At 55.8% G+C, this 27,904-nt stretch overlaps 5 protein-coding genes across 5 annotated transcripts; 3 read left to right on the top strand and 2 right to left on the bottom strand.

The window, feature by feature from the left end:
* Window positions 1–5,023: 5,023 nt before the first annotated feature.
* On the top strand, window positions 5,024–5,329 carry LOC309599831 (feather keratin 1-like; the record flags this gene model as incomplete). Its single annotated transcript, XM_082331670.1, has 1 exon — window positions 5,024–5,329. The coding sequence occupies one exon, from the start codon at window positions 5,024–5,026 to the stop codon at window positions 5,327–5,329; it is 306 nt and encodes a 101-aa protein (XP_082187796.1).
* A 3,245-nt stretch (window positions 5,330–8,574) lies between these two features.
* On the bottom strand, window positions 8,575–8,880 carry LOC309599818 (feather keratin Cos1-2-like; the record flags this gene model as incomplete). The annotated part of the gene is made up of 1 exon (XM_082331650.1): window positions 8,575–8,880. The coding sequence occupies one exon, from the start codon at window positions 8,878–8,880 to the stop codon at window positions 8,575–8,577; it is 306 nt and encodes a 101-aa protein (XP_082187776.1).
* Window positions 8,881–14,921: 6,041 nt separating this feature from the next.
* On the top strand, window positions 14,922–15,227 carry LOC309599869 (feather keratin 1-like; the record flags this gene model as incomplete). The annotated part of the gene is made up of 1 exon (XM_082331736.1): window positions 14,922–15,227. The coding sequence occupies one exon, from the start codon at window positions 14,922–14,924 to the stop codon at window positions 15,225–15,227; it is 306 nt and encodes a 101-aa protein (XP_082187862.1).
* Window positions 15,228–18,472: 3,245 nt separating this feature from the next.
* On the bottom strand, window positions 18,473–18,778 carry LOC309599872 (feather keratin Cos1-2-like; the record flags this gene model as incomplete). Its single annotated transcript, XM_082331739.1, has 1 exon — window positions 18,473–18,778. The coding sequence occupies one exon, from the start codon at window positions 18,776–18,778 to the stop codon at window positions 18,473–18,475; it is 306 nt and encodes a 101-aa protein (XP_082187865.1).
* Window positions 18,779–24,819: 6,041 nt separating this feature from the next.
* On the top strand, window positions 24,820–25,125 carry LOC309599927 (feather keratin 1-like; the record flags this gene model as incomplete). Its single annotated transcript, XM_082331830.1, has 1 exon — window positions 24,820–25,125. One exon carries the CDS (start codon window positions 24,820–24,822, stop codon window positions 25,123–25,125), a length of 306 nt encoding a protein of 101 aa, XP_082187956.1.
* Window positions 25,126–27,904: the final 2,779 nt, after the last annotated feature.

The raw sequence follows: 27,904 nt of genomic DNA, 5'->3' as shown, positions 1-27,904 counted from the left end.
GGGTCCCCAAGCAGTGCAATCAGCAGGCTTGTGGAAGGAGACCATTGCCCTCCCCAAAACCCTGGTTCCTCAGCAAGCCCTGTGGAGTTGGGTTCCTCCCCTCTCACTACCAGAGGGGTGTGCTGGGGGTCGGGACAGCGCCTTGTTCCTCCCACTCTCCTCACCCCACCATGTGCTTTGTTCACACGCTTTGGACCCTGACCTGCATGATACATAATGGCCTGGCCTGGAGCTGTGTACTCGACTACAGCCCAGTGCTCAGAGCTCATTTTCCTGAGGCAGGGAGGGAACAGCCCTGGCCGGAGGGGAATTCAGCTGTGCGTGGGACACGGGCCTGCAGACAACACGCACTCCTGGCTTGGCCTCACGCCAAAAGGCTGACACATGGCCATTCCGAAATTAGAGTGTGACTCGCCATGGGGAGGGAGAGTCTGTCCCAGGAAGCTTGCCTACTGAAGGCATTGCCTTGCCCTCCTGGGCCGTGTCCCAGCTGCCTCCATGTCTGCAGGGCAGGGAAGTGCATTGCCTCCTTGATGTAGTCTGAGAGCTGGTTTTGTAGCCAGGGCCCTTGTGAGCACATCCCCTGCCTGAGCATCCTCAGGCACGTGGCACTGCAGGGTCCCGCCAGCCCTCGCTGCTCAGGGAGTTGGGGCAAGTTTCCTTGCCTCTCCAATGGTGCTGGGTTGTGCTCCTGGCTGAGGAGGCCTTTGGGGCATGGGAAAGAAGGCATGCTGAAGCACTACTGCCAGGAGAAGATGTATCGCCTGAGACCTGGGGATGATTCCCAGACAGTGGGGAGGTGTTTTTTGCAACTCTTTCTTTCCCTCCACGGAGTATTCAAGAGAGCTCCTCACCACAGCCTGGTCTCTTTGGCTAGGAAGGTGAGGTCTTTGAGACTCCTTTGGCCCAGTCCTCCAGCACATCTAAGTCGCCCTTTACAGCAGCCCTGCCTTGCAGTGCATCAGCTGGCTTGTACGGGTTGACTTGACTCAGGCAGTCCTTGATTTGAAGCCCGCCCACTGCTGGGAGGCCTCCCCCTCCTTCCTTCAACTCTTTCAGAGGGCACAGCGGCCTGGGAGCCCTTGTAGGTGAATACTGAGAGCGAGAAGGCATTGACTCCCCCCAACCTGCTCTCTGTCCACTCTTCAGGAAATCAGCTACCCACGTCAGCAGCGGGCCCACAGGTTCCTCTGTCAATCTTTGGCTGCTGCCAACTGGCTACTGCTGGAAAAGACAACAAAAATTGTTTCTCCAAATGCATTAGCAGCAAAAGGAGAGCTAAGGAGAATCTCCATCCTTTATTGGATGCGGGGGGAAGCCTAGTGACAGAGGAGAAGGAAAAGACTGAGGTACTTAATGCCTTCTTTGCCTCAGTCTTTAATAGTCGGACCAGTTGTGCTCGGGGTACCCAGCCCCCTGAGCTAGAAGATAGGGACAGGGAGCAGAATGAAGCCCCCGTAATCCCCAGGGAAATGGTTAGTGACCTGCTAACACCACTTAGACACGGACAAGTCTATGGGGCCGGATGGGATCCAGCCAGACGTACTGAGGGAGCTGGCGGAGGTGCTCACCAGGCCACTTTCCATCGTCTATCAGCAGTCCTGGCTAACCAGGGAGGTCCCAGTTTAGGTTGGATATTAGGAAAAGGTTCTTCACCCAGAGGGTGGGGGAGCACTGGAGCAGTGCTGGGGAAGGCTCTGGAGCAGATCATCCTGAGTGCCTTCACGCGGCACGTACAGGACAACTGGGGATCAGGCCCAGTCAGCATGGGTTTATGAAAGGCAGGTCCTGCTTGACTGACCTGACCTCCTTCAATGATGAGGTGACCCGCTTAGTGGATGAGGGAAAGGCTGTGGATGTCTATCTGGACTTTAGTAAGGTCTTTGACACTGTTTCCTGTGGCATTGTCCTGGAGAAACTGGGTATTCATGGCTTGGATACTCTTCGTATCCAGTGAAAAACTGTCTGGATGGCCAGGCCCAAAAACTTGTGGTGAATGGAGCCAAATCCAGTTGGCGGCCAGTCACAAGTGCTGCTCCCCAGGGCTCAGTATGGGGCCAGTTCTGTTTACTGTCTTTATCAAGGATCTGGAGGAGGCGATTGAGTGCACCCTCAGTCAGTTTGCAGATGACACCAAGTTGGGCGGGCGTGTTGATCTGCTGGAGGGTAGAAAGTCTCGACAGAGGGACCTGGCCAGGCTGGATCGATGGGCCGAGGCCAGCTGTATGAGGTTCAACAAGGCAAAGTGCTGGGTCCTGCACTTGGGTCACAACAAGCCCATGCAACGCTACAGGCTTGGGGAAGAATGTCTGGAGAGCTGCCTGGCGGAAAAGGAGCTGGGGGTGTTGGTCGACAGCCGGCTGAATATGAGCCGGCAGTGTGCCCAGGTGGCCCAGAAGGCCAAGGGCATCCTGGCTTGCGTCAGAAATAGTGTGGCCAGCAGGACTGGGGACGTGATCATCCCCTTGTACTTGGCACTGGTGAGGCTGCACCTCGAGTACTGGGTTCAGTGTTGGGCTCTCACTACAGGAAGGACATTGAGGTGCTGGAGCGTGGCCAGAGAAGGGCAACGAAGCTGGTGAAGGGTGTAGAGCACAAGTCTTAGGAGGAGCAGCTGAGGGAGCTGGGGTTGTGTAGCCTGGAGAAAAGAAGGCTGAGGGGAGATGTTATCGCTCTCTACAACTGCCTGAAAGGAGGTTGCAGCGAGGTGGGGGGTCGGTCTCTTCTCCCCAGTAACAAGCTATAGGACGAGAGGAAATGGCCTCAAGTTGCGCCAGGGCAGGTTTAGGTTGGACGTTAGGAAAAAGTTCTTCACTGAAAGGGTAGTCAGGCACTGGCACAGGCTGCCCAGGGCAGTGGTTGAGTCCTCATCCCTGGAGGTATTTCAAAGATGGGTAGATATAGTGCTAAGGGACATGGTTTAGTGGTGGACTTGGCAGTGCTAGGTTAACGGTTGGACTCGATGATCTTAAAGGTCTTTTTCAACCTAAACGATTCTAGGATTCTATGATTCTGTGTTGCTCTTGATGGTTGTTGCCTGTTGCTCTTCATGCCCCTTGCAAGACTCAATGCAGGCTGAGTTGGCTTTCCTAACAGCATCGCAACATGCCTAGGAATTATTTCCAAATTCCTCCTTTGCAGCTCGTTCCTCCTTCCACCTCCAGGATGCTGCCTTTTGACATTGCTTCCCCACCTTGAGTCCCACCTTAGGCAAAGGTGATCTGCTGAGACATTGAATTTGTTTTCCTGAGTATCGGGCTGGACCCTTCTTGCTCTTGGACCATGAGGTGCCTAAGGCGCTGCCAGCTTTTCTGAGCTCCTTTGCCCTTCACAGCTGCCTCCATGGCATTCTACCTACCAGCTGCCTGACTAGGCCCAATTTGGCATGCCTGAAAGCCAGGGACAGCACTCTGCTACTGGCTTTCCTTCCTGTGTTCACATCGTGAACTCCGCTGCTTCTCAGGTGTGACAGCCAAGGCTGCCCTTGATTCCAATGTTCCTAAGCAATTTATCCTTGTCAGTGGCAGCTGTGCATCACCTCTCTTTTGCCCATGACAGAATCACAGGATCCTTGAGGTTGGAAGGGACCTCTGGAGATCGTCTAGTCCAACCGCCCCTGCTCAAAGCACGGTCAGCCTTTGGAAGGTTCTTAGGGCCAAGTCCTGTCAAGCTCTGAATATCTACAAGGATGGAGAAGCCACAATTTATCCGGGCACCCCCAGCCGGTGCTTGACCATGCTCACACTAACAATGTGGTTTCTTCTGTTTTCCTGGAATTTCCCCTATTTCAATATGTGCCCGTTACCTCTTGTTCCTTCACTGGATAGGACTCGGAAGAGTCTGGCTCTACGTTCTTGACTCCCTCCCGTCAGCTCTTTTACCCATTGGTAAGAGTCTCACTGGCTTCCCTCCAGTCCTCAGATGCATTCCCTGACTGCTGTGACTTTCAAAGGGACTTGAGAGCGACCTTGTAGTGACACCAACCGACTCCCTCGGGTGCCTCCCAGCAGGTCGCTTGCAGTCATGGCAGTCCAATCGGTTTAAATGCTCCCAGACCCGATCCTCCACTGCTGCAGGTCTTTCCTGTTCCAGATATTCCTAGGAATGTCAGGAGAGCGATCTCTTGACGGCAAACCCTGCCAGAGCAAGACCAAGGCAAGGAAACCTTGGAGTTACCTCCACCTTTGCTGTAAGCCCTGTCCCCAGGGAAGCTGCCCCCTTCAGGGTTGGGGCTGCCTTTGACCAAGGCTTGATTTTGCTGCTGACCTATGTGGAAGAAGACCTTCTTGTTGCCCTCCACATGCTTTGCCTGATTCAATGCCAGGTGGACCTGTCCAGCAGTTAGACATGACCCTGCCCGGGGTATCCTTGGGCCTCTCATCCCAGCACATGAAAGGAGCCTGCATGGCACACCAAGCATGTCAGCAATGAGGAAATGAAATGGCAGCACCGATGGAAACCAAACCACAACCTGTGGCATTAGGTAGGCTATTTTGCTTGGGAGGTGAGTCTGTTGGAAAATTAGTGCCCGCGTGCAGTGACTGTGGGCCTGGGGCGGTGCAGGAGCAGTATAAAAGCGGGCCCTTCTCCTCACTCTCTCATCCACTCTTCTCACCTCCATCTCCTTGGGAAGAAGGTGAGTCTGAAGCCCTTTCTCTTCCTCCTCTGCATTTTCCTTTGGGTTTTCTCAGTGTGTACCTGCCGTTTGTCCTACACTGGGTCGTGGGGCTACCTATGATGGGAGAGGGAAGGGAAGAGAAGGTGTGGCATGGAGAGAGGCTGATGCTTGGCTGAAGTGGGCGATGGGCTAGACGGGGACCTCGACGAGCTTGGTCGCACTTGGCAGGGCTGTTTTGGGCTGAGGGGAAGGTGAAGCCCGTGAGGCTCCCTAAAATGCCTCTAGCTCTTGTCTCCAGCTCATGGTTTTTCTCCCTCGCGGTGGGGTGACAGGCTGCTCCTCACCCATCGCCCCTGCCCTGCTTCCCCCTGCCCTCTCTCCCAGGTGCACCTCCAGCCCCAAGACATGTCCTGCTACAACCCATGCCTGCCCTGCCAGCCCTGCGGCCCCACCCCGCTGGCCAACAGCTGCAATGAGCCCTGTGTCAGGCAGTGCCAGGACTCCACTGTCGTCATCCAGCCCTCCCCCGTGGTGGTGACCCTGCCCGGACCCATCCTCAGCTCCTTCCCGCAGAGCACCGCCGTGGGATCCTCCACCTCCGCTGCCGTTGGCAGCATCCTCAGCTCTCAGGGAGTGCCCATCTCCTCCGGGGGCTTTGGCCTCTCGGGCTTCGGCAGCCGCTACTGTGGCAGGAGTTGCCTCCCCTGCTAAAGCTGCTGGCGATGGCCCTGGGGAAGGCCCCCAGGGACCCACAAGATGGTACCGGACTGGGGACAGAGCATCGACTTGTTTCCTGAGGAACTGAGCAACGCCAGCACCCCTTGCAAAAGGACGGGGCCAGCCTGGGCTCTCCGAAAGCATGGCCCATGCCTCCCTTTCCCTCTTCCGCTCTCTCCTTTCCCTCCTGTGTCCTTGCTCTGTTGCGCTCCCGTGGGCTGTGAGCCCCACAAAGCCAGCCTAGGGCAGAACTGCTGGCCCTGCTCTGTCTCTGGGGCAGGCAGATGGAGACCTGGCGGGATCTCTGCCACAGCCATGGGGCGCCGATTCATATATGCCCCTGGTGCTCCCTGCACGGGGACCTGCACCCGTCTTGACCTCATTTCCCTCTTGCCTCATTAAAGTTCTGCTGCATGCCAGCCCATGCCTTTGCCTCGTCCTTTCCCCTGCAGACACTTTGCCAAGGTGCCCAGGAAGAGAGATGTTGCTCAGGGGTGGGTCTGGGAGGAGGTCATTAGAGGTGGTTCTGCCGTGATTGTTAACACAGGCTTGCTTCGAATATGCTTAGCCATGCTCAGTGTGACCATCTGCTTTCTGAACTTCTGTGCCTCTCTGGGGCTGGACAGAGTGACCCGAGGCAGTTGAATGACCATAGCTACTGCAGAGATGATTTTAGGTCTCCCACCAAAGCCTTCTTTTCTCCGTGCTCAGCAAGCCCTGTGCCCTCAGCCTCTCCTCCCCAACCAAGTGCTCCAGCCCCCTCACCATCCAGCCCACCCTCCGCTGAACTCCCTCCATTCAGTCAAGGTCTTTCTTGCATTAGAGCCCAAAACGCGAAACAGTGTTCTAGATGGCGTCAGGTGAGTGCTGAGCAGAGGGCGATCACCACTCCCATCGCTCTGCTGTCTGCACGCCTGCTCATATAGCCCAGGATGTTGATGACAGTCCTTGGTGTGCGGGAAGAGTGCTGGGAGTCGCACCTGTTTTGATGGGGTTGCCGCAAAAGCACCTTTCGTGGCCCTGCTTGTCAGGGGCTGAAGGATTCGTGGGGAGACAGGGCTGGTTACTACCAAGGCAGCTTCTGATCAGGGCTCTGGGTGGAGAAGTATCATCTCGCGCGGCTGTGTCCTGCAGCAGTTCAGCTGCTCCCCTTTGTCGGCGGCAAGTCTCTCCGCAGCCTTTGCTGCTGGTCTGCGCACTGCTTTGGAGAGCTCTTGGACAGCCCTTTGAGACACTCAGCCCACACCTGCTGCCTCTCTTCCTGGCGCGGGTCTCTCCCTGCTCCCCTCTCTGCAGAAACATTCCCAGGAAAGCCTGGGCACAGAGAGGGAAGGAGCAGGGCAAGGAGGGCATGCGCTGCCCGTGGGCCTGTGTGGTGTGCTGCCCCTGACTAGTACTAAGCACCCCGCAGCAGCTCTCTCAATCCGTTGTCCCATTTGGATGGGGGGAGAGTTGGAAGAGCAAGAAAGCGAAATACCCTCGGGCTGAGATCAGGCCAGTCTAAGAGGGGAAGGGGAAAGAAGGGAGAAAACCAAGTGGTGCAAAGGCAATCACCCACCACCTAGCAGCAGCAGACTCATGCCCATGCATTCTCCCAAGAGCTGCTCCTTTGGAAAGACTGCGCAAGATTTTATTGCTGAGCGTGATGTTATGTGGCATGCAATAGCCTTGTGGTCAATTCAGGTCAGCCGTCCTGGTGGTGTCCCCTCCCCGGTGCTTGCCCACCCCTAGCCTCTGCTGTGGGGGGTGCAGAGTGAGAAAGAGAGACGGCCTTGATGGTGAGCAAGCACTGTGCAGAACTAGCTAAAGCTTTGGTGTGTTGTCTGCACTGTTTCTGCACACATTTGAAGCACAGCACTTTGGCTGCATCCCAAGAGTTACAGTCAACGTCTCCAGGTCCAAGTGGAAACCAGTGACGACTGGTGTCCTTCGGGGGTCCGTCCTGGGACCAAGACTGTTTCCTGCCTTCACCAATGACATGGATAGTGCGACTGAGTGCGCCCTCATCAAGTTTGTGCATGACACCAGGGTGAGGGGTGCAACTGGTACGCTTGAGGGAAGGGATGCTGTCCAGAGGGATCTTGACAGGCTTGAGGAATGGTCCGATGTGAAATTCAGGAACTTGGACAAGGCCAAGTGCAAGGTCCTGCACCTGCGTTGGGGCAATCCTCCATATCAATACAGACTGGAGGATAAACGGCTGAGAGCAGCCCTGCAAAGAAGGACTTGGAGACACTGGTGGTTGAAAAATTGTGCATGAGCATGCCAGTTGAGGTCCAGAGAAGGCCTACAAAAATGATCTGGGGGATGTAAGAGCTGTCCTATGAAGAAAGGCTGAGGGAGGTGGGGTTGTTGAGCCTGGAGAAGAGAAGGCTCTGGGGAGACCTTATTGCAGCCTTTCAATATATAAAGGGGACTTATAAGGAAGTTGGAGAGAGACATTTTATCAAGGCCTGTAGGGACAGGAGAAGGTTTTAAACTGAAATCGGGTAGATGCAGCTTGGACGTAAGGAAGAAATGGATTACGATGAGGGTGGTGAGACACTGGAAAAGGTTGCCCCGAGAATGATGGGCTGCCCCATCACTGGCAGTGTTGAAAGTGAGGTTCAACGGAACTTTGAGGGACGTGAGGTAGTGCCAGATATCCCTGCCCATGGCAGGGGGCTTGGACTAGATGATCTTTCAAGGTCTCTTCCAAGCACAACCATTCTCTGATTGTATTCTACTATGGTCGGCTGTCAAGGCAGCCCACTGCACTGTGTTCCTCTGTTCCTTTGAGAATGCTATGGTGAGGATGGGTTGTCCTGGCCTCTCCTGGGAAGCTAGTGCCTATGTCTTGTCAATACCACATTCCCTGCTGACTACTCGCATCACAGTGTTGAGCTTTCCAAGGAAAAAGAAGAGGTGTGCACAACAAAGTGGATGGTAGTGACTGAACGATGTCGGGTAATTCCACCGCGATGCAGAAAGGCAGACAATTTTAGAAACTAGAGGATCACCCGGTGCGCAACTAAACATGCTGACTGCAAGCCTGGGTTGACAATCAGTGCAAAATCATCCCCAACACGCCCCTCCCAGAACCAGCCCTGAGGAACATGTCTCTGCGTGGGCATCATGGGAGAGCATCTTTAGGGGAAAGGATGAGAGAGAAGCGCAGGCTGGGATGCAGCAGCAGTTTAATGAGTGAAAAGGGGGAAACGAGGTCGATCCGAGTGGAGGCCTCAGTGCAGGCAGCAGCTTTAGCAGGGGAGGCACCGGCTGCCACAGTAGCGGCTGCCGAAGCCCGAGAGGCCAAAGCCCCCGGAGGAGATGGGCACTCCCTGAGAGCTGAGGATGCTGCCAACGGCAGCGGAGGTGGAGGATCCCACGGCGGTGCTCTGCGGGAAGGAGCTGAGGATGGGTCCGGGCAGGGTCACCACCACGGGGGAGGGCTGGATGACGACGGTGGAGTCCTGGCACTGCCTGACACAGGGCTCATTGCAGCTGTTGGCCAGCGGGGTGGGGCCGCAGGGCTGGCAGGGCAGGCACGGGTTGTAGCAGGACATGTCTTGGGGCTGGAGGTGCGCCTGGGAGAGAGAGGGCAGGGGGAATGAGAGGAGGAGGGGTGGTTGAAGAGCAGCCTATCCCCCCAGCCCAAGGCCGCCCCTTTCCGTCAGCGCAAAAGAGCTTCACCAAAAGTGACTAAGCCCAGGGAGGTCTTCACCTAGCGCATAGCTCAGGAGATACCTCAGCCAAGCATCAGCCTCTCTGCATGTCCCACCTTCTGCTCCCTTCCCTCTCCCATGGCAAGCAGCCTCAGGACCCAGCACAGGACAAAGAGGCAGGTATGTGTTGAGAAATCCCAGGGGAGGAGAAGGAGGAGCAGGCTGAGGAGGAGGAAGAAGAGAAAGGGCTCCAAACTCACCTTCTTCCCAGGGAGGTGGAGGCAAGAAGAGTGGATGAGAGAGTGAGGCGAAGGGCCCGCTTTTATACTGCTCCTGCACCGCCCCAGGCCCACAGTCACTGCACGCGGGCAGTAATTTTCCAACAGACTCACCTCCCAAGCAAAATATGCTACCTAATGGCACAGGTTGTGTTTTGGTTTCCATCAACACCGTCATTTCATTTCCTCATTTCTGCCATGACCAGTAGGCCAGGGACGCTCTTTTGAAGTATTGGGATGAGAGGCCCAAGGATTTCCTGAGCAGCATCATGGGTGTACAGGCAGAAGATGTGCCCGCAAGTGCTGGAGGTGTCTGTGCAGATGGAAGACATGGGTCTGGAGAAATCTGGTGAGGTTGTTTTCCAACGCCTGTGCAGGAAGGTGGGCATGTCTTCCCACCAATGCAGTGCTCTCCTGGGTGCCCAGAGGCTTCTGCGAATGAGGACATGCTGCATCCTTCCCCCTCCCTGCCTGCCTCCTTGCTTGCTCCAGCAGTCCCTGAGCACTGCCTGGCAGCGTCCTGAAAGGCAGGTGGGCTGCGCTACTGGTTTCAAACGCCTGCGCCCAAGGAAAGCTTCTCCTTCTGGGAAGACTTTTGCTGGTTTCTTTGGCAAAGGCGTCCCCTCTCGTGGCAGTCTCTGGGGGTCCCCAAGCAGTGCAATCAGCAGGCTTGTGGAAGGAGACCATTGCCCTCCCCAAAACCCTGGTTCCTCAGCAAGCCCTGTGGAGTTGGGTTCCTCCCCTCTCACTACCAGAGGGGTGTGCTGGGGGTCGGGACAGCGCCTTGTTCCTCCCACTCTCCTCACCCCACCATGTGCTTTGTTCACACGCTTTGGACCCTGACCTGCATGATACATAATGGCCTGGCCTGGAGCTGTGTACTCGACTACAGCCCAGTGCTCAGAGCTCATTTTCCTGAGGCAGGGAGGGAACAGCCCTGGCCGGAGGGGAATTCAGCTGTGCGTGGGACACGGGCCTGCAGACAACACGCACTCCTGGCTTGGCCTCACGCCAAAAGGCTGACACATGGCCATTCCGAAATTAGAGTGTGACTCGCCATGGGGAGGGAGAGTCTGTCCCAGGAAGCTTGCCTACTGAAGGCATTGCCTTGCCCTCCTGGGCCGTGTCCCAGCTGCCTCCATGTCTGCAGGGCAGGGAAGTGCATTGCCTCCTTGATGTAGTCTGAGAGCTGGTTTTGTAGCCAGGGCCCTTGTGAGCACATCCCCTGCCTGAGCATCCTCAGGCACGTGGCACTGCAGGGTCCCGCCAGCCCTCGCTGCTCAGGGAGTTGGGGCAAGTTTCCTTGCCTCTCCAATGGTGCTGGGTTGTGCTCCTGGCTGAGGAGGCCTTTGGGGCATGGGAAAGAAGGCATGCTGAAGCACTACTGCCAGGAGAAGATGTATCGCCTGAGACCTGGGGATGATTCCCAGACAGTGGGGAGGTGTTTTTTGCAACTCTTTCTTTCCCTCCACGGAGTATTCAAGAGAGCTCCTCACCACAGCCTGGTCTCTTTGGCTAGGAAGGTGAGGTCTTTGAGACTCCTTTGGCCCAGTCCTCCAGCACATCTAAGTCGCCCTTTACAGCAGCCCTGCCTTGCAGTGCATCAGCTGGCTTGTACGGGTTGACTTGACTCAGGCAGTCCTTGATTTGAAGCCCGCCCACTGCTGGGAGGCCTCCCCCTCCTTCCTTCAACTCTTTCAGAGGGCACAGCGGCCTGGGAGCCCTTGTAGGTGAATACTGAGAGCGAGAAGGCATTGACTCCCCCCAACCTGCTCTCTGTCCACTCTTCAGGAAATCAGCTACCCACGTCAGCAGCGGGCCCACAGGTTCCTCTGTCAATCTTTGGCTGCTGCCAACTGGCTACTGCTGGAAAAGACAACAAAAATTGTTTCTCCAAATGCATTAGCAGCAAAAGGAGAGCTAAGGAGAATCTCCATCCTTTATTGGATGCGGGGGGAAACCTAGTGACAGAGGAGAAGGAAAAGACTGAGGTACTTAATGCCTTCTTTGCCTCAGTCTTTAATAGTCAGACCAGTTGTGCTCGGGGTACCCAGCCCCCTGAGCTAGAAGATAGGGACAGGGAGCAGAATGAAGCCCCCGTAATCCCCAGGGAAATGGTTAGTGACCTGCTACACCACTTAGACACGGACAAGTCTATGGGGCCGGATGGGATCCAGCCAGACGTACTGAGGGAGCTGGCGGAGGTGCTCACCAGGCCACTTTCCATCGTCTATCAGCAGTCCTGGCTAACCAGGGAGGTCCCAGTTTAGGTTGGATATTAGGAAAAGGTTCTTCACCCAGAGAGTGGGGGAGCACTGGAGCAGTGCTGGGGAAGGCTCTGGAGCAGAACATCCTGAGTGCCTTCACGCGGCACGTACAGGACAACTGGGGATCAGGCCCAGTCAGCATGGGTTTATGAAAGGCAGGTCCTGCTTGACTGACCTGACCTCCTTCAATGATGAGGTGACCCGCTTAGTGGATGAGGGAAAGGCTGTGGATGTCTATCTGGACTTTAGTAAGGTCTTTGACACTGTTTCCTGTGGCATTGTCCTGGAGAAACTGGGTATTCATGGCTTGGATACTCTTCGTATCCAGTGAAAAACTGTCTGGATGGCCAGGCCCAAAAACTTGTGGTGAATGGAGCCAAATCCAGTTGGCGGCCAGTCACAAGTGCTGCTCCCCAGGGCTCAGTATGGGGCCAGTTCTGTTTACTGTCTTTATCAAGGATCTGGAGGAGGCGATTGAGTGCACCCTCAGTCAGTTTGCAGATGACACCAAGTTGGGCGGGCGTGTTGATCTGCTGGAGGGTAGAAAGTCTCGACAGAGGGACCTGGCCAGGCTGGATCGATGGGCCGAGGCCAGCTGTATGAGGTTCAACAAGGCAAAGTGCTGGGTCCTGCACTTGGGTCACAACAAGGCCATGCAACGCTACAGGCTTGGGGAAGAATGTCTGGAGAGCTGCCTGGCGGAAAAGGAGCTGGGGGTGTTGGTCGACAGCCGGCTGAATATGAGCCGGCAGTGTGCCCAGGTGGCCCAGAAGGCCAAGGGCATCCTGGCTTGCGTCAGAAATAGTGTGGCCAGCAGGACTGGGGACGTGATCATCCCCTTGTACTTGGCACTGGTGAGGCTGCACCTCGAGTACTGGGTTCAGTGTTGGGCTCTCACTACAGGAAGGACATTGAGGTGCTGGAGCGTGGCCAGAGAAGGGCAACGAAGCTGGTGAAGGGTGTAGAGCACAAGTCTTAGGAGGAGCAGCTGAGGGAGCTGGGGTTGTGTAGCCTGGAGAAAAGAAGGCTGAGGGGAGATGTTATCGCTCTCTACAACTGCCTGAAAGGAGGTTGCAGCGAGGTGGGGGGTCGGTCTCTTCTCCCCAGTAACAAGCTATAGGACGAGAGGAAATGGCCTCAAGTTGCGCCAGGGCAGGTTTAGGTTGGATGTTAGGAAAAAGTTCTTCACTGAAAGGGTAGTCAGGCACTGGCACAGGCTGCCCAGGGCAGTGGTTGAGTCCTCATCCCTGGAGGTATTTCAAAGATGGGTAGATATAGTGCTAAGGGACATGGTTTAGTGGTGGACTTGGCAGTGCTAGGTTAACGGTTGGACTCGATGATCTTAAAGGTCTTTTTCAACCTAAACGATTCTAGGATTCTATGATTCTGTGTTGCTCTTGATGGTTGTTGCCTGTTGCTCTTCATGCCCCTTGCAAGACTCAATGCAGGCTGAGTTGGCTTTCCTAACAGCATCGCAACATGCCTAGGAATTATTTCCAAATTCCTCCTTTGCAGCTCGTTCCTCCTTCCACCTCCAGGATGCTGCCTTTTGACATTGCTTCCCCACCTTGAGTCCCACCTTAGGCAAAGGTGATCTGCTGAGACATTGAATTTGTTTTCCTGAGTATCGGGCTGGACCCTTCTTGCTCTTGGACCATGAGGTGCCTAAGGCGCTGCCAGCTTTTCTGAGCTCCTTTGCCCTTCACAGCTGCCTCCATGGCATTCTACCTACCAGCTGCCTGACTAGGCCCAATTTGGCATGCCTGAAAGCCAGGGACAGCACTCTGCTACTGGCTTTCCTTCCTGTGTTCACATCGTGAACTCCGCTGCTTCTCAGGTGTGACAGCCAAGGCTGCCCTTGATTCCAATGTTCCTAAGCAATTTATCCTTGTCAGTGGCAGCTGTGCATCACCTCTCTTTTGCCCATGACAGAATCACAGGATCCTTGAGGTTGGAAGGGACCTCTGGAGATCGTCTAGTCCAACCGCCCCTGCTCAAAGCACGGTCAGCCTTTGGAAGGTTCTTAGGGCCAAGTCCTGTCAAGCTCTGAATATCTACAAGGATGGAGAAGCCACAATTTATCCGGGCACCCCCAGCCGGTGCTTGACCATGCTCACACTAACAATGTGGTTTCTTCTGTTTTCCTGGAATTTCCCCTATTTCAATATGTGCCCGTTACCTCTTGTTCCTTCACTGGATAGGACTCGGAAGAGTCTGGCTCTACGTTCTTGACTCCCTCCCGTCAGCTCTTTTACCCATTGGTAAGAGTCTCACTGGCTTCCCTCCAGTCCTCAGATGCATTCCCTGACTGCTGTGACTTTCAAAGGGACTTGAGAGCGACCTTGTAGTGACACCAACCGACTCCCTCGGGTGCCTCCCAGCAGGTCGCTTGCAGTCATGGCAGTCCAATCGGTTTAAATGCTCCCAGACCCGATCCTCCACTGCTGCAGGTCTTTCCTGTTCCAGATATTCCTAGGAATGTCAGGAGAGCGATCTCTTGACGGCAAACCCTGCCAGAGCAAGACCAAGGCAAGGAAACCTTGGAGTTACCTCCACCTTTGCTGTAAGCCCTGTCCCCAGGGAAGCTGCCCCCTTCAGGGTTGGGGCTGCCTTTGACCAAGGCTTGCTTTTGCTGCTGACCTATGTGGAAGAAGACCTTCTTGTTGCCCTCCACATGCTTTGCCTGATTCAATGCCAGGTGGACCTGTCCAGCAGTTAGACATGACCCTGCCCGGGGTATCCTTGGGCCTCTCATCCCAGCACATGAAAGGAGCCTGCATGGCACACCAAGCATGTCAGCAATGAGGAAATGAAATGGCAGCACCAATGGAAACCAAACCACAACCTGTGGCACTAGGTAGGCTATTTTGCTTGGGAGGTGAGTCTGTTGGAAAATTACTGCCCGCGTGCAGTGACTGTGGGCCTGGGGCGGTGCAGGAGCAGTATAAAAGCGGGCCCTTCTCCTCACTCTCTCATCCACTCTTCTCACCTCCATCTCCTTGGGAAGAAGGTGAGTCTGAAGCCCTTTCTCTTCCTCCTCTGCATTTTCCTTTGGGTTTTCTCAGTGTGTACCTGCCGTTTGTCCTACACTGGGTCGTGGGGCTACCTATGATGGGAGAGGGAAGGGAAGAGAAGGTGTGGCATGGAGAGAGGCTGATGCTTGGCTGAAGTGGGCGATGGGCTAGACGGGGACCTCGATGAGCTTGAATGCTCTTGGCAGGGCTGTTTTGGGCTGAGGGGAAGGTGAAGCCCGTGAGCCTCCCTAAAATGCCTCTAGCTCTTGTCTCCAGCTCATGGTTTTTCTCCCTCGCGGTGGGGTGACAGGCTGCTCCTCACCCATCGCCCCTGCCCTGCTTCCCCCTGCCCTCTCTTCCAGGTGCACCTCCAGCCCCAAGACATGTCCTGCTACAACCCGTGCCTGCCCTGCCAGCCCTGCGGCCCCACCCCGCTGGCCAACAGCTGCAATGAGCCCTGTGTCAGGCAGTGCCAGGACTCCACCATCGTCATCCAGCCCTCCCCCGTGGTGGTGACCCTGCCCGGACCCATCCTCAGCTCCTTCCCGCAGAGCACCGCCGTGGGATCCTCCACCTCCGCTGCCGTTGGCAGCATCCTCAGCTCTCAGGGAGTGCCCATCTCCTCCGGGGGCTTTGGCCTCTCGGGCTTCGGCAGCCGCTACTGTGGCAGGAGTTGCCTCCCCTGCTAAAGCTGCTGGCGATGGCCCTGGGGAAGGCCCCCAGGGACCCACAAGATGGTACCGGACTGGGGACAGAGCATCGACTTGTTTCCTGAGGAACTGAGCAACGCCAGCACCCCTTGCAAAAGGACGGGGCCAGCCTGGGCTATCCGAAAGCATGGCCCATGCCTGCCTTTCCCCCTTCCACTCTCTCCTTTCCCTCCTGTGTCCTTGTTCTGTTGCACTCCCGTGGGCTGTGAGCCCCACAAAGCCAGCCTAGGGCAGAACTGCTGGCCCTGCTCTGTCTCTGGGGCAGGCAGATGGAGACCTGGCGGGACCTCTGCCACAGCCATGGGGCGCCGATTCATATATGCCCCTGGTGCTCCCTGCACGGGGACCTGCACCCGTCTTGACCTCATTTCCCTCTTGCCTCATTAAAGTTCTGCTGCATGCCAGCCCATGCCTTTGCCTCGTCCTTTCCCCTGCAGACACTTTGCCAAGGTGCCCAGGAAGAGAGATGTTGCTCAGGGGTGGGTCTGGGAGGAGGTCATTAGAGGTGGTTCTGCCGTGATTGTTAACACAGGCTTGCTTCGAATATGCTTAGCCATGCTCAGTGTGACCATCTGCTTTCTGAACTTCTGTGCCTCTCTGGGGCTGGACAGAGTGACCCGAGGCAGTTGAATGACCATAGCTACTGCAGAGATGATTTTAGGTCTCCCACCAAAGCCTTCTCTTCTCCGTGCTCAGCGAGCCCTGTGCCCTCAGCCTCTCCTCCCCAACCAAGTGCTCCAGCCCCCTCACCATCCAGCCCACCCTCCGCTGAACTCCCTCCATTCAGTCAAGGTCTTTCTTGCATTAGAGCCCAAAACGCGAAACAGTGTTCTAGATGGCGTCAGGTGAGTGCTGAGCAGAGGGCGATCACCACTCCCATCGCTCTCCTGTCTGCACGCCTGCTCATATAGCCCAGGACGTTGATGACAGTCCTTGGTGTGCGGGAAGAGTGCTGGGAGTCGCACCTGTTTTGATGGGGTTGCCGCAAAAGCACCTTTCGTGGCCCTGCTTGTCAGGGGCCGAAGGATTCGTGGGGAGACAGGGCTGGTTACTACCAAGGCAGCTTCTGATCAGGGCTCTGGGTGGAGAAGTATCATCTCGCGCGGCTGTGTCCTGCAGCAGTTCAGCTGCTCCCCTTTGTCGGCGGCAAGTCTCTCCGCAGCCTTTGCTGCTGGTCTGCGCACTGCTTTGGAGAGCTCTTGGACAGCCCTTTGAGACACTCAGCCCACACCCGCTGCCTCTCTTCCTGGCGCGGGTCTCTCCCTGCTCCCCTCTCTGCAGAAACATTCCCAGGAAAGCCTGGGCACAGAGAGGGAAGGAGCAGGGCAAGGAGGGCATGCGCTGCCCGTGGGCCTGTGTGGTGTGCTGCCCCTGACTAGTACTAAGCACCCCGCAGCAGCTCTCTCAATCCGTTGTCCCATTCGGATGGGGGGAGAATTGGAAGAGCAAGAAAGCGAAATACCCTCGGGCTGAGATCAGGCCAGTCTAAGAGGGGAAGGGGAAAGAAGGGAGAAAACCAAGTGGTGCAAAGGCAATCACCCACCACCTAGCAGCAGCAGACTCATGCCCGTGCATTCTCCCAAGAGCTGCTCCTTTGGAAAGACTGCGCAAGATTTTATTGCTGAGCGTGATGTTATGTGGCATGCAATAGCCTTGTGGTCAATTCAGGTCAGCTGTCCTGGTGGTGTCCCCTCCCCGGTGCTTGCCCACCCCTAGCCTCTGCTGTGGGGGGTGCAGAGTGAGAAAGAGAGACGGCCTTGATGGTGAGCAAGCACTGTGCAGAACTAGCTAAAGCTTTGGTGTGTTGTCTGCACTGTTTCTGCACACATTTGAAGCACAGCACTTTGGCTGCATCCCAAGAGTTACAGTCAACGTCTCCAGGTCCAAGTGGAAACCAGTGACGACTGGTGTCCTTCGGGGGTCCGTCCTGGGACCAAGACTGTTTCCTGCCTTCACCAATGACATGGATAGTGCGACTGAGTGCGCCCTCATCAAGTTTGTGCATGACACCAGGGTGAGGGGTGCAACTGGTACGCTTGAGGGAAGGGATGCTGTCCAGAGGGATCTTGACAGGCTTGAGGAATGGTCCGATGTGAAATTCAGGAACTTGGACAAGGCCAAGTGCAAGGTCCTGCACCTGCGTTGGGGCAATCCTCCATATCAATACAGACTGGAGGATAAACGGCTGAGAGCAGCCCTGCAAAGAAGGACTTGGAGACACTGGTGGTTGAAAAATTGTGCATGAGCATGCCAGTTGAGGTCCAGAGAAGGCCTACAAAAATGATCTGGGGGATGTAAGAGCTGTCCTATGAAGAAAGGCTGAGGGAGGTGGGGTTGTTGAGCCTGGAGAAGAGAAGGCTCTGGGGAGACCTTATTGCAGCCTTTCAATATATAAAGGGGACTTATAAGGAAGTTGGAGAGAGACATTTTATCAAGGCCTGTAGGGACAGGAGAAGGTTTTAAACTGAAATCGGGTAGATGCAGCTTGGACGTAAGGAAGAAATGGATTACGATGAGGGTGGTGAGACACTGGAAAAGGTTGCCCCGAGAATGATGGGCTGCCCCATCACTGGCAGTGTTGAAAGTGAGGTTCAACGGAACTTTGAGGGACGTGAGGTAGTGCCAGATATCCCTGCCCATGGCAGGGGGCTTGGACTAGATGATCTTTCAAGGTCTCTTCCAAGCACAACCATTCTCTGATTGTATTCTACTATGGTCGGCTGTCAAGGCAGCCCACTGCACTGTGTTCCTCTGTTCCTTTGAGAATGCTATGGTGAGGATGGGTTGTCCTGGCCTCTCCTGGGAAGCTAGTGCCTATGTCTTGTCAATACCACATTCCCTGCTGACTACTCGCATCACAGTGTTGAGCTTTCCAAGGAAAAAGAAGAGGTGTGCACAACAAAGTGGATGGTAGTGACTGAACGATGTCGGGTAATTCCACCGCGATGCAGAAAGGCAGACAATTTTAGAAACTAGAGGATCACCCGGTGCGCAACTAAACATGCTGACTGCAAGCCTGGGTTGACAATCAGTGCAAAATCATCCCCAACACGCCCCTCCCAGAACCAGCCCTGAGGAACATGTCTCTGCGTGGGCATCATGGGAGAGCATCTTTAGGGGAAAGGATGAGAGAGAAGCGCAGGCTGGGATGCAGCAGCAGTTTAATGAGTGAAAAGGGGGAAACGAGGTCGATCCGAGTGGAGGCCTCAGTGCAGGCAGCAGCTTTAGCAGGGGAGGCACCGGCTGCCACAGTAGCGGCTGCCGAAGCCCGAGAGGCCAAAGCCCCCGGAGGAGATGGGCACTCCCTGAGAGCTGAGGATGCTGCCAACGGCAGCGGAGGTGGAGGATCCCACGGCGGTGCTCTGCGGGAAGGAGCTGAGGATGGGTCCGGGCAGGGTCACCACCACGGGGGAGGGCTGGATGACGACGGTGGAGTCCTGGCACTGCCTGACACAGGGCTCATTGCAGCTGTTGGCCAGCGGGGTGGGGCCGCAGGGCTGGCAGGGCAGGCACGGGTTGTAGCAGGACATGTCTTGGGGCTGGAGGTGCGCCTGGGAGAGAGAGGGCAGGGGGAATGAGAGGAGGAGGGGTGGTTGAAGAGCAGCCTATCCCCCCAGCCCAAGGCCGCCCCTTTCCGTCAGCGCAAAAGAGCTTCACCAAAAGTGACTAAGCCCAGGGAGGTCTTCACCTAGCGCATAGCTCAGGAGATACCTCAGCCAAGCATCAGCCTCTCTGCATGTCCCACCTTCTGCTCCCTTCCCTCTCCCATGGCAAGCAGCCTCAGGACCCAGCACAGGACAAAGAGGCAGGTATGTGTTGAGAAATCCCAGGGGAGGAGAAGGAGGAGCAGGCTGAGGAGGAGGAAGAAGAGAAAGGGCTCCAAACTCACCTTCTTCCCAGGGAGGTGGAGGCAAGAAGAGTGGATGAGAGAGTGAGGCGAAGGGCCCGCTTTTATACTGCTCCTGCACCGCCCCAGGCCCACAGTCACTGCACGCGGGCAGTAATTTTCCAACAGACTCACCTCCCAAGCAAAATATGCTACCTAATGGCACAGGTTGTGTTTTGGTTTCCATCAACACCGTCATTTCATTTCCTCATTTCTGCCATGACCAGTAGGCCAGGGACGCTCTTTTGAAGTATTGGGATGAGAGGCCCAAGGATTTCCTGAGCAGCATCATGGGTGTACAGGCAGAAGATGTGCCCGCAAGTGCTGGAGGTGTCTGTGCAGATGGAAGACATGGGTCTGGAGAAATCTGGTGAGGTTGTTTTCCAACGCCTGTGCAGGAAGGTGGGCATGTCTTCCCACCAATGCAGTGCTCTCCTGGGTGCCCAGAGGCTTCTGCGAATGAGGACATGCTGCATCCTTCCCCCTCCCTGCCTGCCTCCTTGCTTGCTCCAGCAGTCCCTGAGCACTGCCTGGCAGCGTCCTGAAAGGCAGGTGGGCTGCGCTACTGGTTTCAAATGCCTGCGCCCAAGGAAAGCTTCTCCTTCTGGGAAGACTTTTGCTGGTTTCTTTGGCAAAGGCGTCCCCTCTCGTGGCAGTCTCTGGGGGTCCCCAAGCAGTGCAATCAGCAGGCTTGTGGAAGGAGACCATTGCCCTCCCCAAAACCCTGGTTCCTCAGCAAGCCCTGTGGGGTTGGGTTCCTCCCCTCTCACTACCAGAGGGGTGTGCTGGGGGTCGGGACAGCGCCTTGTTCCTCCCACTCTCCTCACCCCACCATGTGCTTTGTTCACACGCTTTGGACCCTGACCTGCATGATACATAATGGCCTGGCCTGGAGCTGTGTACTCGACTACAGCCCAGTGCTCAGAGCTCATTTTCCTGAGGCAGGGAGGGAACAGCCCTGGCCGGAGGGGAATTCAGCTGTGCGTGGGACACGGGCCTGCAGACAACACGCACTCCTGGCTTGGCCTCACGCCAAAAGGCTGACACATGGCCATTCCGAAATTAGAGTGTGACTCGCCATGGGGAGGGAGAGTCTGTCCCAGGAAGCTTGCCTACTGAAGGCATTGCCTTGCCCTCCTGGGCCGTGTCCCAGCTGCCTCCATGTCTGCAGGGCAGGGAAGTGCATTGCCTCCTTGATGTAGTCTGAGAGCTGGTTTTGTAGCCAGGGCCCTTGTGAGCACATCCCCTGCCTGAGCATCCTCAGGCACGTGGCACTGCAGGGTCCCGCCAGCCCTCGCTGCTCAGGGAGTTGGGGCAAGTTTCCTTGCCTCTCCAATGGTGCTGGGTTGTGCTCCTGGCTGAGGAGGCCTTTGGGGCATGGGAAAGAAGGCATGCTGAAGCACTACTGCCAGGAGAAGATGTATCGCCTGAGACCTGGGGATGATTCCCAGACAGTGGGGAGGTGTTTTTTGCAACTCTTTCTTTCCCTCCACGGAGTATTCAAGAGAGCTCCTCACCACAGCCTGGTCTCTTTGGCTAGGAAGGTGAGGTCTTTGAGACTCCTTTGGCCCAGTCCTCCAGCACATCTAAGTCGCCCTTTACAGCAGCCCTGCCTTGCAGTGCATCAGCTGGCTTGTACGGGTTGACTTGACTCAGGCAGTCCTTGATTTGAAGCCCGCCCACTGCTGGGAGGCCTCCCCCTCCTTCCTTCAACTCTTTCAGAGGGCACAGCGGCCTGGGAGCCCTTGTAGGTGAATACTGAGAGCGAGAAGGCATTGACTCCCCCCAACCTGCTCTCTGTCCACTCTTCAGGAAATCAGCTACCCACGTCAGCAGCGGGCCCACAGGTTCCTCTGTCAATCTTTGGCTGCTGCCAACTGGCTACTGCTGGAAAAGACAACAAAAATTGTTTCTCCAAATGCATTAGCAGCAAAAGGAGAGCTAAGGAGAATCTCCATCCTTTATTGGATGCGGGGGGAAGCCTAGTGACAGAGGAGAAGGAAAAGACTGAGGTACTTAATGCCTTCTTTGCCTCAGTCTTTAATAGTCGGACCAGTTGTGCTCGGGGTACCCAGCCCCCTGAGCTAGAAGATAGGGACAGGGAGCAGAATGAAGCCCCCGTAATCCCCAGGGAAATGGTTAGTGACCTGCTACACCACTTAGACACGGACAAGTCTATGGGGCCGGATGGGATCCAGCCAGACGTACTGAGGGAGCTGGCGGAGGTGCTCACCAGGCCACTTTCCATCGTCTATCAGCAGTCCTGGCTAACCAGGGAGGTCCCAGTTTAGGTTGGATATTAGGAAAAGGTTCTTCACCCAGAGAGTGGGGGAGCACTGGAGCAGTGCTGGGGAAGGCTCTGGAGCAGATCATCCTGAGTGCCTTCACGCGGCACGTACAGGACAACTGGGGATCAGGCCCAGTCAGCATGGGTTTATGAAAGGCAGGTCCTGCTTGACTGACCTGACCTCCTTCAATGATGAGGTGACCCGCTTAGTGGATGAGGGAAAGGCTGTGGATGTCTATCTGGACTTTAGTAAGGTCTTTGACACTGTTTCCTGTGGCATTGTCCTGGAGAAACTGGGTATTCATGGCTTGGATACTCTTCGTATCCAGTGAAAAACTGTCTGGATGGCCAGGCCCAAAAACTTGTGGTGAATGGAGCCAAATCCAGTTGGCGGCCAGTCACAAGTGCTGCTCCCCAGGGCTCAGTATGGGGCCAGTTCTGTTTACTGTCTTTATCAAGGATCTGGAGGAGGCGATTGAGTGCACCCTCAGTCAGTTTGCAGATGACACCAAGTTGGGCGGGCGTGTTGATCTGCTGGAGGGTAGAAAGTCTCGACAGAGGGACCTGGCCAGGCTGGATCGATGGGCCGAGGCCAGCTGTATGAGGTTCAACAAGGCAAAGTGCTGGGTCCTGCACTTGGGTCACAACAAGGCCATGCAACGCTACAGGCTTGGGGAAGAATGTCTGGAGAGCTGCCTGGCGGAAAAGGAGCTGGGGGTGTTGGTCGACAGCCGGCTGAATATGAGCCGGCAGTGTGCCCAGGTGGCCCAGAAGGCCAAGGGCATCCTGGCTTGCGTCAGAAATAGTGTGGCCAGCAGGACTGGGGACGTGATCATCCCCTTGTACTTGGCACTGGTGAGGCTGCACCTCGAGTACTGTGTTCAGTGTTGGGCCCTCACTACAGGAAGGACATTGAGGTGCTGGAGCGTGGCCAGAGAAGGGCAACGAAGCTGGTGAAGGGTGTAGAGCACAAGTCTTAGGAGGAGCAGCTGAGGGAGCTGGGGTTGTTTAGCCTGGAGAAAAGGAGGCTGAGGGGAGATGTTATCGCTCTCTACAACTGCCTGAAAGGAGGTTGCAGCGAGGTGGGGGGTCGGTCTCTTCTCCCCAGTAACAAGCTATAGGACGAGAGGAAATGGCCTCAAGTTGCGCCAGGGCAGGTTTAGGTTGGATGTTAGGAAAAAGTTCTTCACTGAAAGGGTAGTCAGGCACTGGCACAGGCTGCCCAGGGCAGTGGTTGAGTCCTCATCCCTGGAGGTATTTCAAAGATGGGTAGATATAGTGCTAAGGGACATGGTTTAGTGGTGGACTTGGCAGTGCTAGGTTAACGGTTGGACTCGATGATCTTAAAGGTCTTTTCCAACCTAAACGATTCTAGGATTCTATGATTCTGTGTTGCTCTTGATGGTTGTTGCCTGTTGCTCTTCATGCCCCTTGCAAGACTCAATGCAGGCTGAGTTGGCTTTCCTAACAGCATCGCAACATGCCTAGGAATTATTTCCAAATTCCTCCTTTGCAGCTCGTTCCTCCTTCCACCTCCAGGATGCTGCCTTTTGACATTGCTTCCCCACCTTGAGTCCCACCTTAGGCAAAGGTGATCTGCTGAGACATTGAATTTGTTTTCCTGAGTATCGGGCTGGACCCTTCTTGCTCTTGGACCATGAGGTGCCTAAGGCGCTGCCAGCTTTTCTGAGCTCCTTTGCCCTTCACAGCTGCCTCCATGGCATTCTACCTACCAGCTGCCTGACTAGGCCCAATTTGGCATGCCTGAAAGCCAGGGACAGCACTCTGCTACTGGCTTTCCTTCCTGTGTTCACATCGTGAACTCCGCTGCTTCTCAGGTGTGACAGCCAAGGCTGCCCTTGATTCCAATGTTCCTAAGCAATTTATCCTTGTCAGTGGCAGCTGTGCATCACCTCTCTTTTGCCCATGACAGAATCACAGGATCCTTGAGGTTGGAAGGGACCTCTGGAGATCGTCTAGTCCAACCGCCCCTGCTCAAAGCACGGTCAGCCTTTGGAAGGTTCTTAGGGCCAAGTCCTGTCAAGCTCTGAATATCTACAAGGATGGAGAAGCCACAATTTATCCGGGCACCCCCAGCCGGTGCTTGACCATGCTCACACTAACAATGTGGTTTCTTCTGTTTTCCTGGAATTTCCCCTATTTCAATATGTGCCCGTTACCTCTTGTTCCTTCACTGGATAGGACTCGGAAGAGTCTGGCTCTACGTTCTTGACTCCCTCCCGTCAGCTCTTTTACCCATTGGTAAGAGTCTCACTGGCTTCCCTCCAGTCCTCAGATGCATTCCCTGACTGCTGTGACTTTCAAAGGGACTTGAGAGCGACCTTGTAGTGACACCAACCGACTCCCTCGGGTGCCTCCCAGCAGGTCGCTTGCAGTCATGGCAGTCCAATCGGTTTAAATGCTCCCAGACCCGATCCTCCACTGCTGCAGGTCTTTCCTGTTCCAGATATTCCTAGGAATGTCAGGAGAGCGATCTCTTGACGGCAAACCCTGCCAGAGCAAGACCAAGGCAAGGAAACCTTGGAGTTACCTCCACCTTTGCTGTAAGCCCTGTCCCCAGGGAAGCTGCCCCCTTCAGGGTTGGGGCTGCCTTTGACCAAGGCTTGCTTTTGCTGCTGACCTACGTGGAAGAAGACCTTCTTGTTGCCCTCCACATGCTTTGCCTGATTCAATGCCAGGTGGACCTGTCCAGCAGTTAGACATGACCCTGCCCGGGGTATCCTTGGGCCTCTCATCCCAGCACATGAAAGGAGCCTGCATGGCACACCAAGCATGTCAGCAATGAGGAAATGAAATGGCAGCACCGATGGAAACCAAACCACAACCTGTGGCATTAGGTAGGCTATTTTGCTTGGGAGGTGAGTCTGTTGGAAAATTAGTGCCCGCGTGCAGTGACTGTGGGCCTGGGGCGGTGCAGGAGCAGTATAAAAGCGGGCCCTTCTCCTCACTCTCTCATCCACTCTTCTCACCTCCATCTCCTTGGGAAGAAGGTGAGTCTGAAGCCCTTTCTCTTCCTCCTCTGCATTTTCCTTTGGGTTTTCTCAGTGTGTACCTGCCGTTTGTCCTACACTGGGTCGTGGGGCTACCTATGATGGGAGAGGGAAGGGAAGAGAAGGTGTGGCATGGAGAGAGGCTGATGCTTGGCTGAAGTGGGCGATGGGCTAGACGGGGACCTCGATGAGCTTGAATGCTCTTGGCAGGGCTGTTTTGGGCTGAGGGGAAGGTGAAGCCCGTGAGCCTCCCTAAAATGCCTCTAGCTCTTGTCTCCAGCTCATGGTTTTTCTCCCTCGCGGTGGGGTGACAGGCTGCTCCTCACCCATCGCCCCTGCCCTGCTTCCCCCTGCCCTCTCTTCCAGGTGCACCTCCAGCCCCAAGACATGTCCTGCTACAACCCGTGCCTGCCCTGCCAGCCCTGCGGCCCCACCCCGCTGGCCAACAGCTGCAATGAGCCCTGTGTCAGGCAGTGCCAGGACTCCACCGTCGTCATCCAGCCCTCCCCCGTGGTGGTGACCCTGCCCGGACCCATCCTCAGCTCCTTCCCGCAGAGCACCGCCGTGGGATCCTCCACCTCCGCTGCCGTTGGCAGCATCCTCAGCTCTCAGGGAGTGCCCATCTCCTCCGGGGGCTTTGGCCTCTCGGGCTTCGGCAGCCGCTACTGTGGCAGGAGTTGCCTCCCCTGCTAAAGCTGCTGGCGATGGCCCTGGGGAAGGCCCCCAGGGACCCACAAGATGGTACCGGACTGGGGACAGAGCATCGACTTGTTTCCTGAGGAACTGAGCAACGCCAGCACCCCTTGCAAAAGGACGGGGCCAGCCTGGGCTATCCGAAAGCATGGCCCATGCCTGCCTTTCCCCCTTCCACTCTCTCCTTTCCCTCCTGTGTCCTTGTTCTGTTGCACTCCCGTGGGCTGTGAGCCCCACAAAGCCAGCCTAGGGCAGAACTGCTGGCCCTGCTCTGTCTCTGGGGCAGGCAGATGGAGACCTGGCGGGACCTCTGCCACAGCCATGGGGCGCCGATTCATATATGCCCCTGGTGCTCCCTGCACGGGGACCTGCACCCGTCTTGACCTCATTTCCCTCTTGCCTCATTAAAGTTCTGCTGCATGCCAGCCCATGCCTTTGCCTCGTCCTTTCCCCTGCAGACACTTTGCCAAGGTGCCCAGGAAGAGAGATGTTGCTCAGGGGTGGGTCTGGGAGGAGGTCATTAGAGGTGGTTCTGCCGTGATTGTTAACACAGGCTTGCTTCGAATATGCTTAGCCATGCTCAGTGTGACCATCTGCTTTCTGAACTTCTGTGCCTCTCTGGGGCTGGACAGAGTGACCCGAGGCAGTTGAATGACCATAGCTACTGCAGAGATGATTTTAGGTCTCCCACCAAAGCCTTCTCTTCTCCGTGCTCAGCGAGCCCTGTGCCCTCAGCCTCTCCTCCCCAACCAAGTGCTCCAGCCCCCTCACCATCCAGCCCACCCTCCGCTGAACTCCCTCCATTCAGTCAAGGTCTTTCTTGCATTAGAGCCCAAAACGCGAAACAGTGTTCTAGATGGCGTCAGGTGAGTGCTGAGCAGAGGGCGATCACCACTCCCATCGCTCTCCTGTCTGCACGCCTGCTCATATAGCCCAGGATGTTGATGACAGTCCTTGGTGTGCGGGAAGAGTGCTGGGAGTCGCACCTGTTTTGATGGGGTTGCCGCAAAAGCACCTTTCGTGGCCCTGCTTGTCAGGGGCCGAAGGATTCGTGGGGAGACAGGGCTGGTTACTACCAAGGCAGCTTCTGATCAGGGCTCTGGGTGGAGAAGTATCATCTCGCGCGGCTGTGTCCTGCAGCAGTTCAGCTGCTCCCCTTTGTCGGCGGCAAGTCTCTCCGCAGCCTTTGCTGCTGGTCTGCGCACTGCTTTGGAGAGCTCTTGGACAGCCCTTTGAGACACTCAGCCCACACCCGCTGCCTCTCTTCCTGGCGCGGGTCTCTCCCTGCTCCCCTCTCTGCAGAAACATTCCCAGGAAAGCCTGGGCACAGAGAGGGAAGGAGCAGGGCAAGGAGGGCATGCGCTGCCCGTGGGCCTGTGTGGTGTGCTGCCCCTGACTAGTACTAAGCACCCCGCAGCAGCTCTCTCAATCCGTTGTCCCATTTGGATGGGGGGAGAATTGGAAGAGCAAGAAAGCGAAATACCCTCGGGCTGAGATCAGGCCAGTCTAAGAGGGGAAGGGGAAAGAAGGGAGAAAACCAAGTGGTGCAAAGGCAATCACCCACCACCTAGCAGCAGCAGACTCATGCCCATGCATTCTCCCAAGAGCTGCTCCTTCGGAAAGACTGCGCAAGATTTTATTGCTGAGCGTGATGTTATGTGGCATGCAATAGCCTTGTGGTCAATTCAGGTCAGCTGTCCTGGTGGTGTCCCCTCCCCGGTGCTTGCCCACCCCTAGCCTCTGCTGTGGGGGGTGCAGAGTGAGAAAGAGAGACGGCCTTGATGGTGAGCAAGCACTGTGCAGAACTAGCTAAAGCTTTGGTGTGTTGTCTGCACTGTTTCTGCACACATTTGAAGCACAGCACTTTGGCTGCATCCCAAGAGTTACAGTCAACGTCTCCAGGTCCAAGTGGAAACCAGTGACGACTGGTGTCCTTCGGGGGTCCGTCCTGGGACCAAGACTGTTTCCTGCCTTCACCAACGACATGGATAGTGCGACTGAGTGCGCCCTCATCAAGTTTGTGCATGACACCAGGGTGAGGGGTGCAACTGGTACGCTTGAGGGAAGGGATGCTGTCCAGAGGGATCTTGACAGGCTTGAGGAATGGTCCGATGTGAAATTCAGGAACTTGGACAAGGCCAAGTGCAAGGTCCTGCACCTGCGTTGGGGCAATCCTCCATATCAATACAGACTGGAGGATAAACGGCTGAGAGCAGCCCTGCAAAGAAGGACTTGGAGACACTGGTGGTTGAAAAATTGTGCATGAGCATGCCAGTTGAGGTCCAGAGAAGGCCTACAAAAATGATCTGGGGGATGTAAGAGCTGTCCTATGAAGAAAGGCTGAGGGAGGTGGGGTTGTTGAGCCTGGAGAAGAGAAGGCTCTGGGGAGACCTTATTGCAGCCTTTCAATATATAAAGGGGACTTATAAGGAAGTTGGAGAGAGACATTTTATCAAGGCCTGTAGGGACAGGAGAAGGTTTTAAACTGAAATCGGGTAGATGCAGCTTGGACGTAAGGAAGAAATGGATTACGATGAGGGTGGTGAGACACTGGAAAAGGTTGCCCCGAGAATGATGGGCTGCCCCATCACTGGCAGTGTTGAAAGTGAGGTTCAACGGAACTTTGAGGGACGTGAGGTAGTGCCAGATATCCCTGCCCATGGCAGGGGGCTTGGACTAGATGATCTTTCAAGGTCTCTTCCAAGCACAACCATTCTCTGATTGTATTCTACTATGGTCGGCTGTCAAGGCAGCCCACTGCACTGTGTTCCTCTGTTCC

Source organism: Platalea leucorodia (genome assembly GCF_965183815.1).
Source record: "Platalea leucorodia genome assembly, chromosome: 22".
NCBI lineage: Eukaryota > Metazoa > Chordata > Aves > Pelecaniformes > Threskiornithidae > Platalea > Platalea leucorodia.
This window is presented reverse-complemented; position numbering and strand designations above follow the sequence as displayed.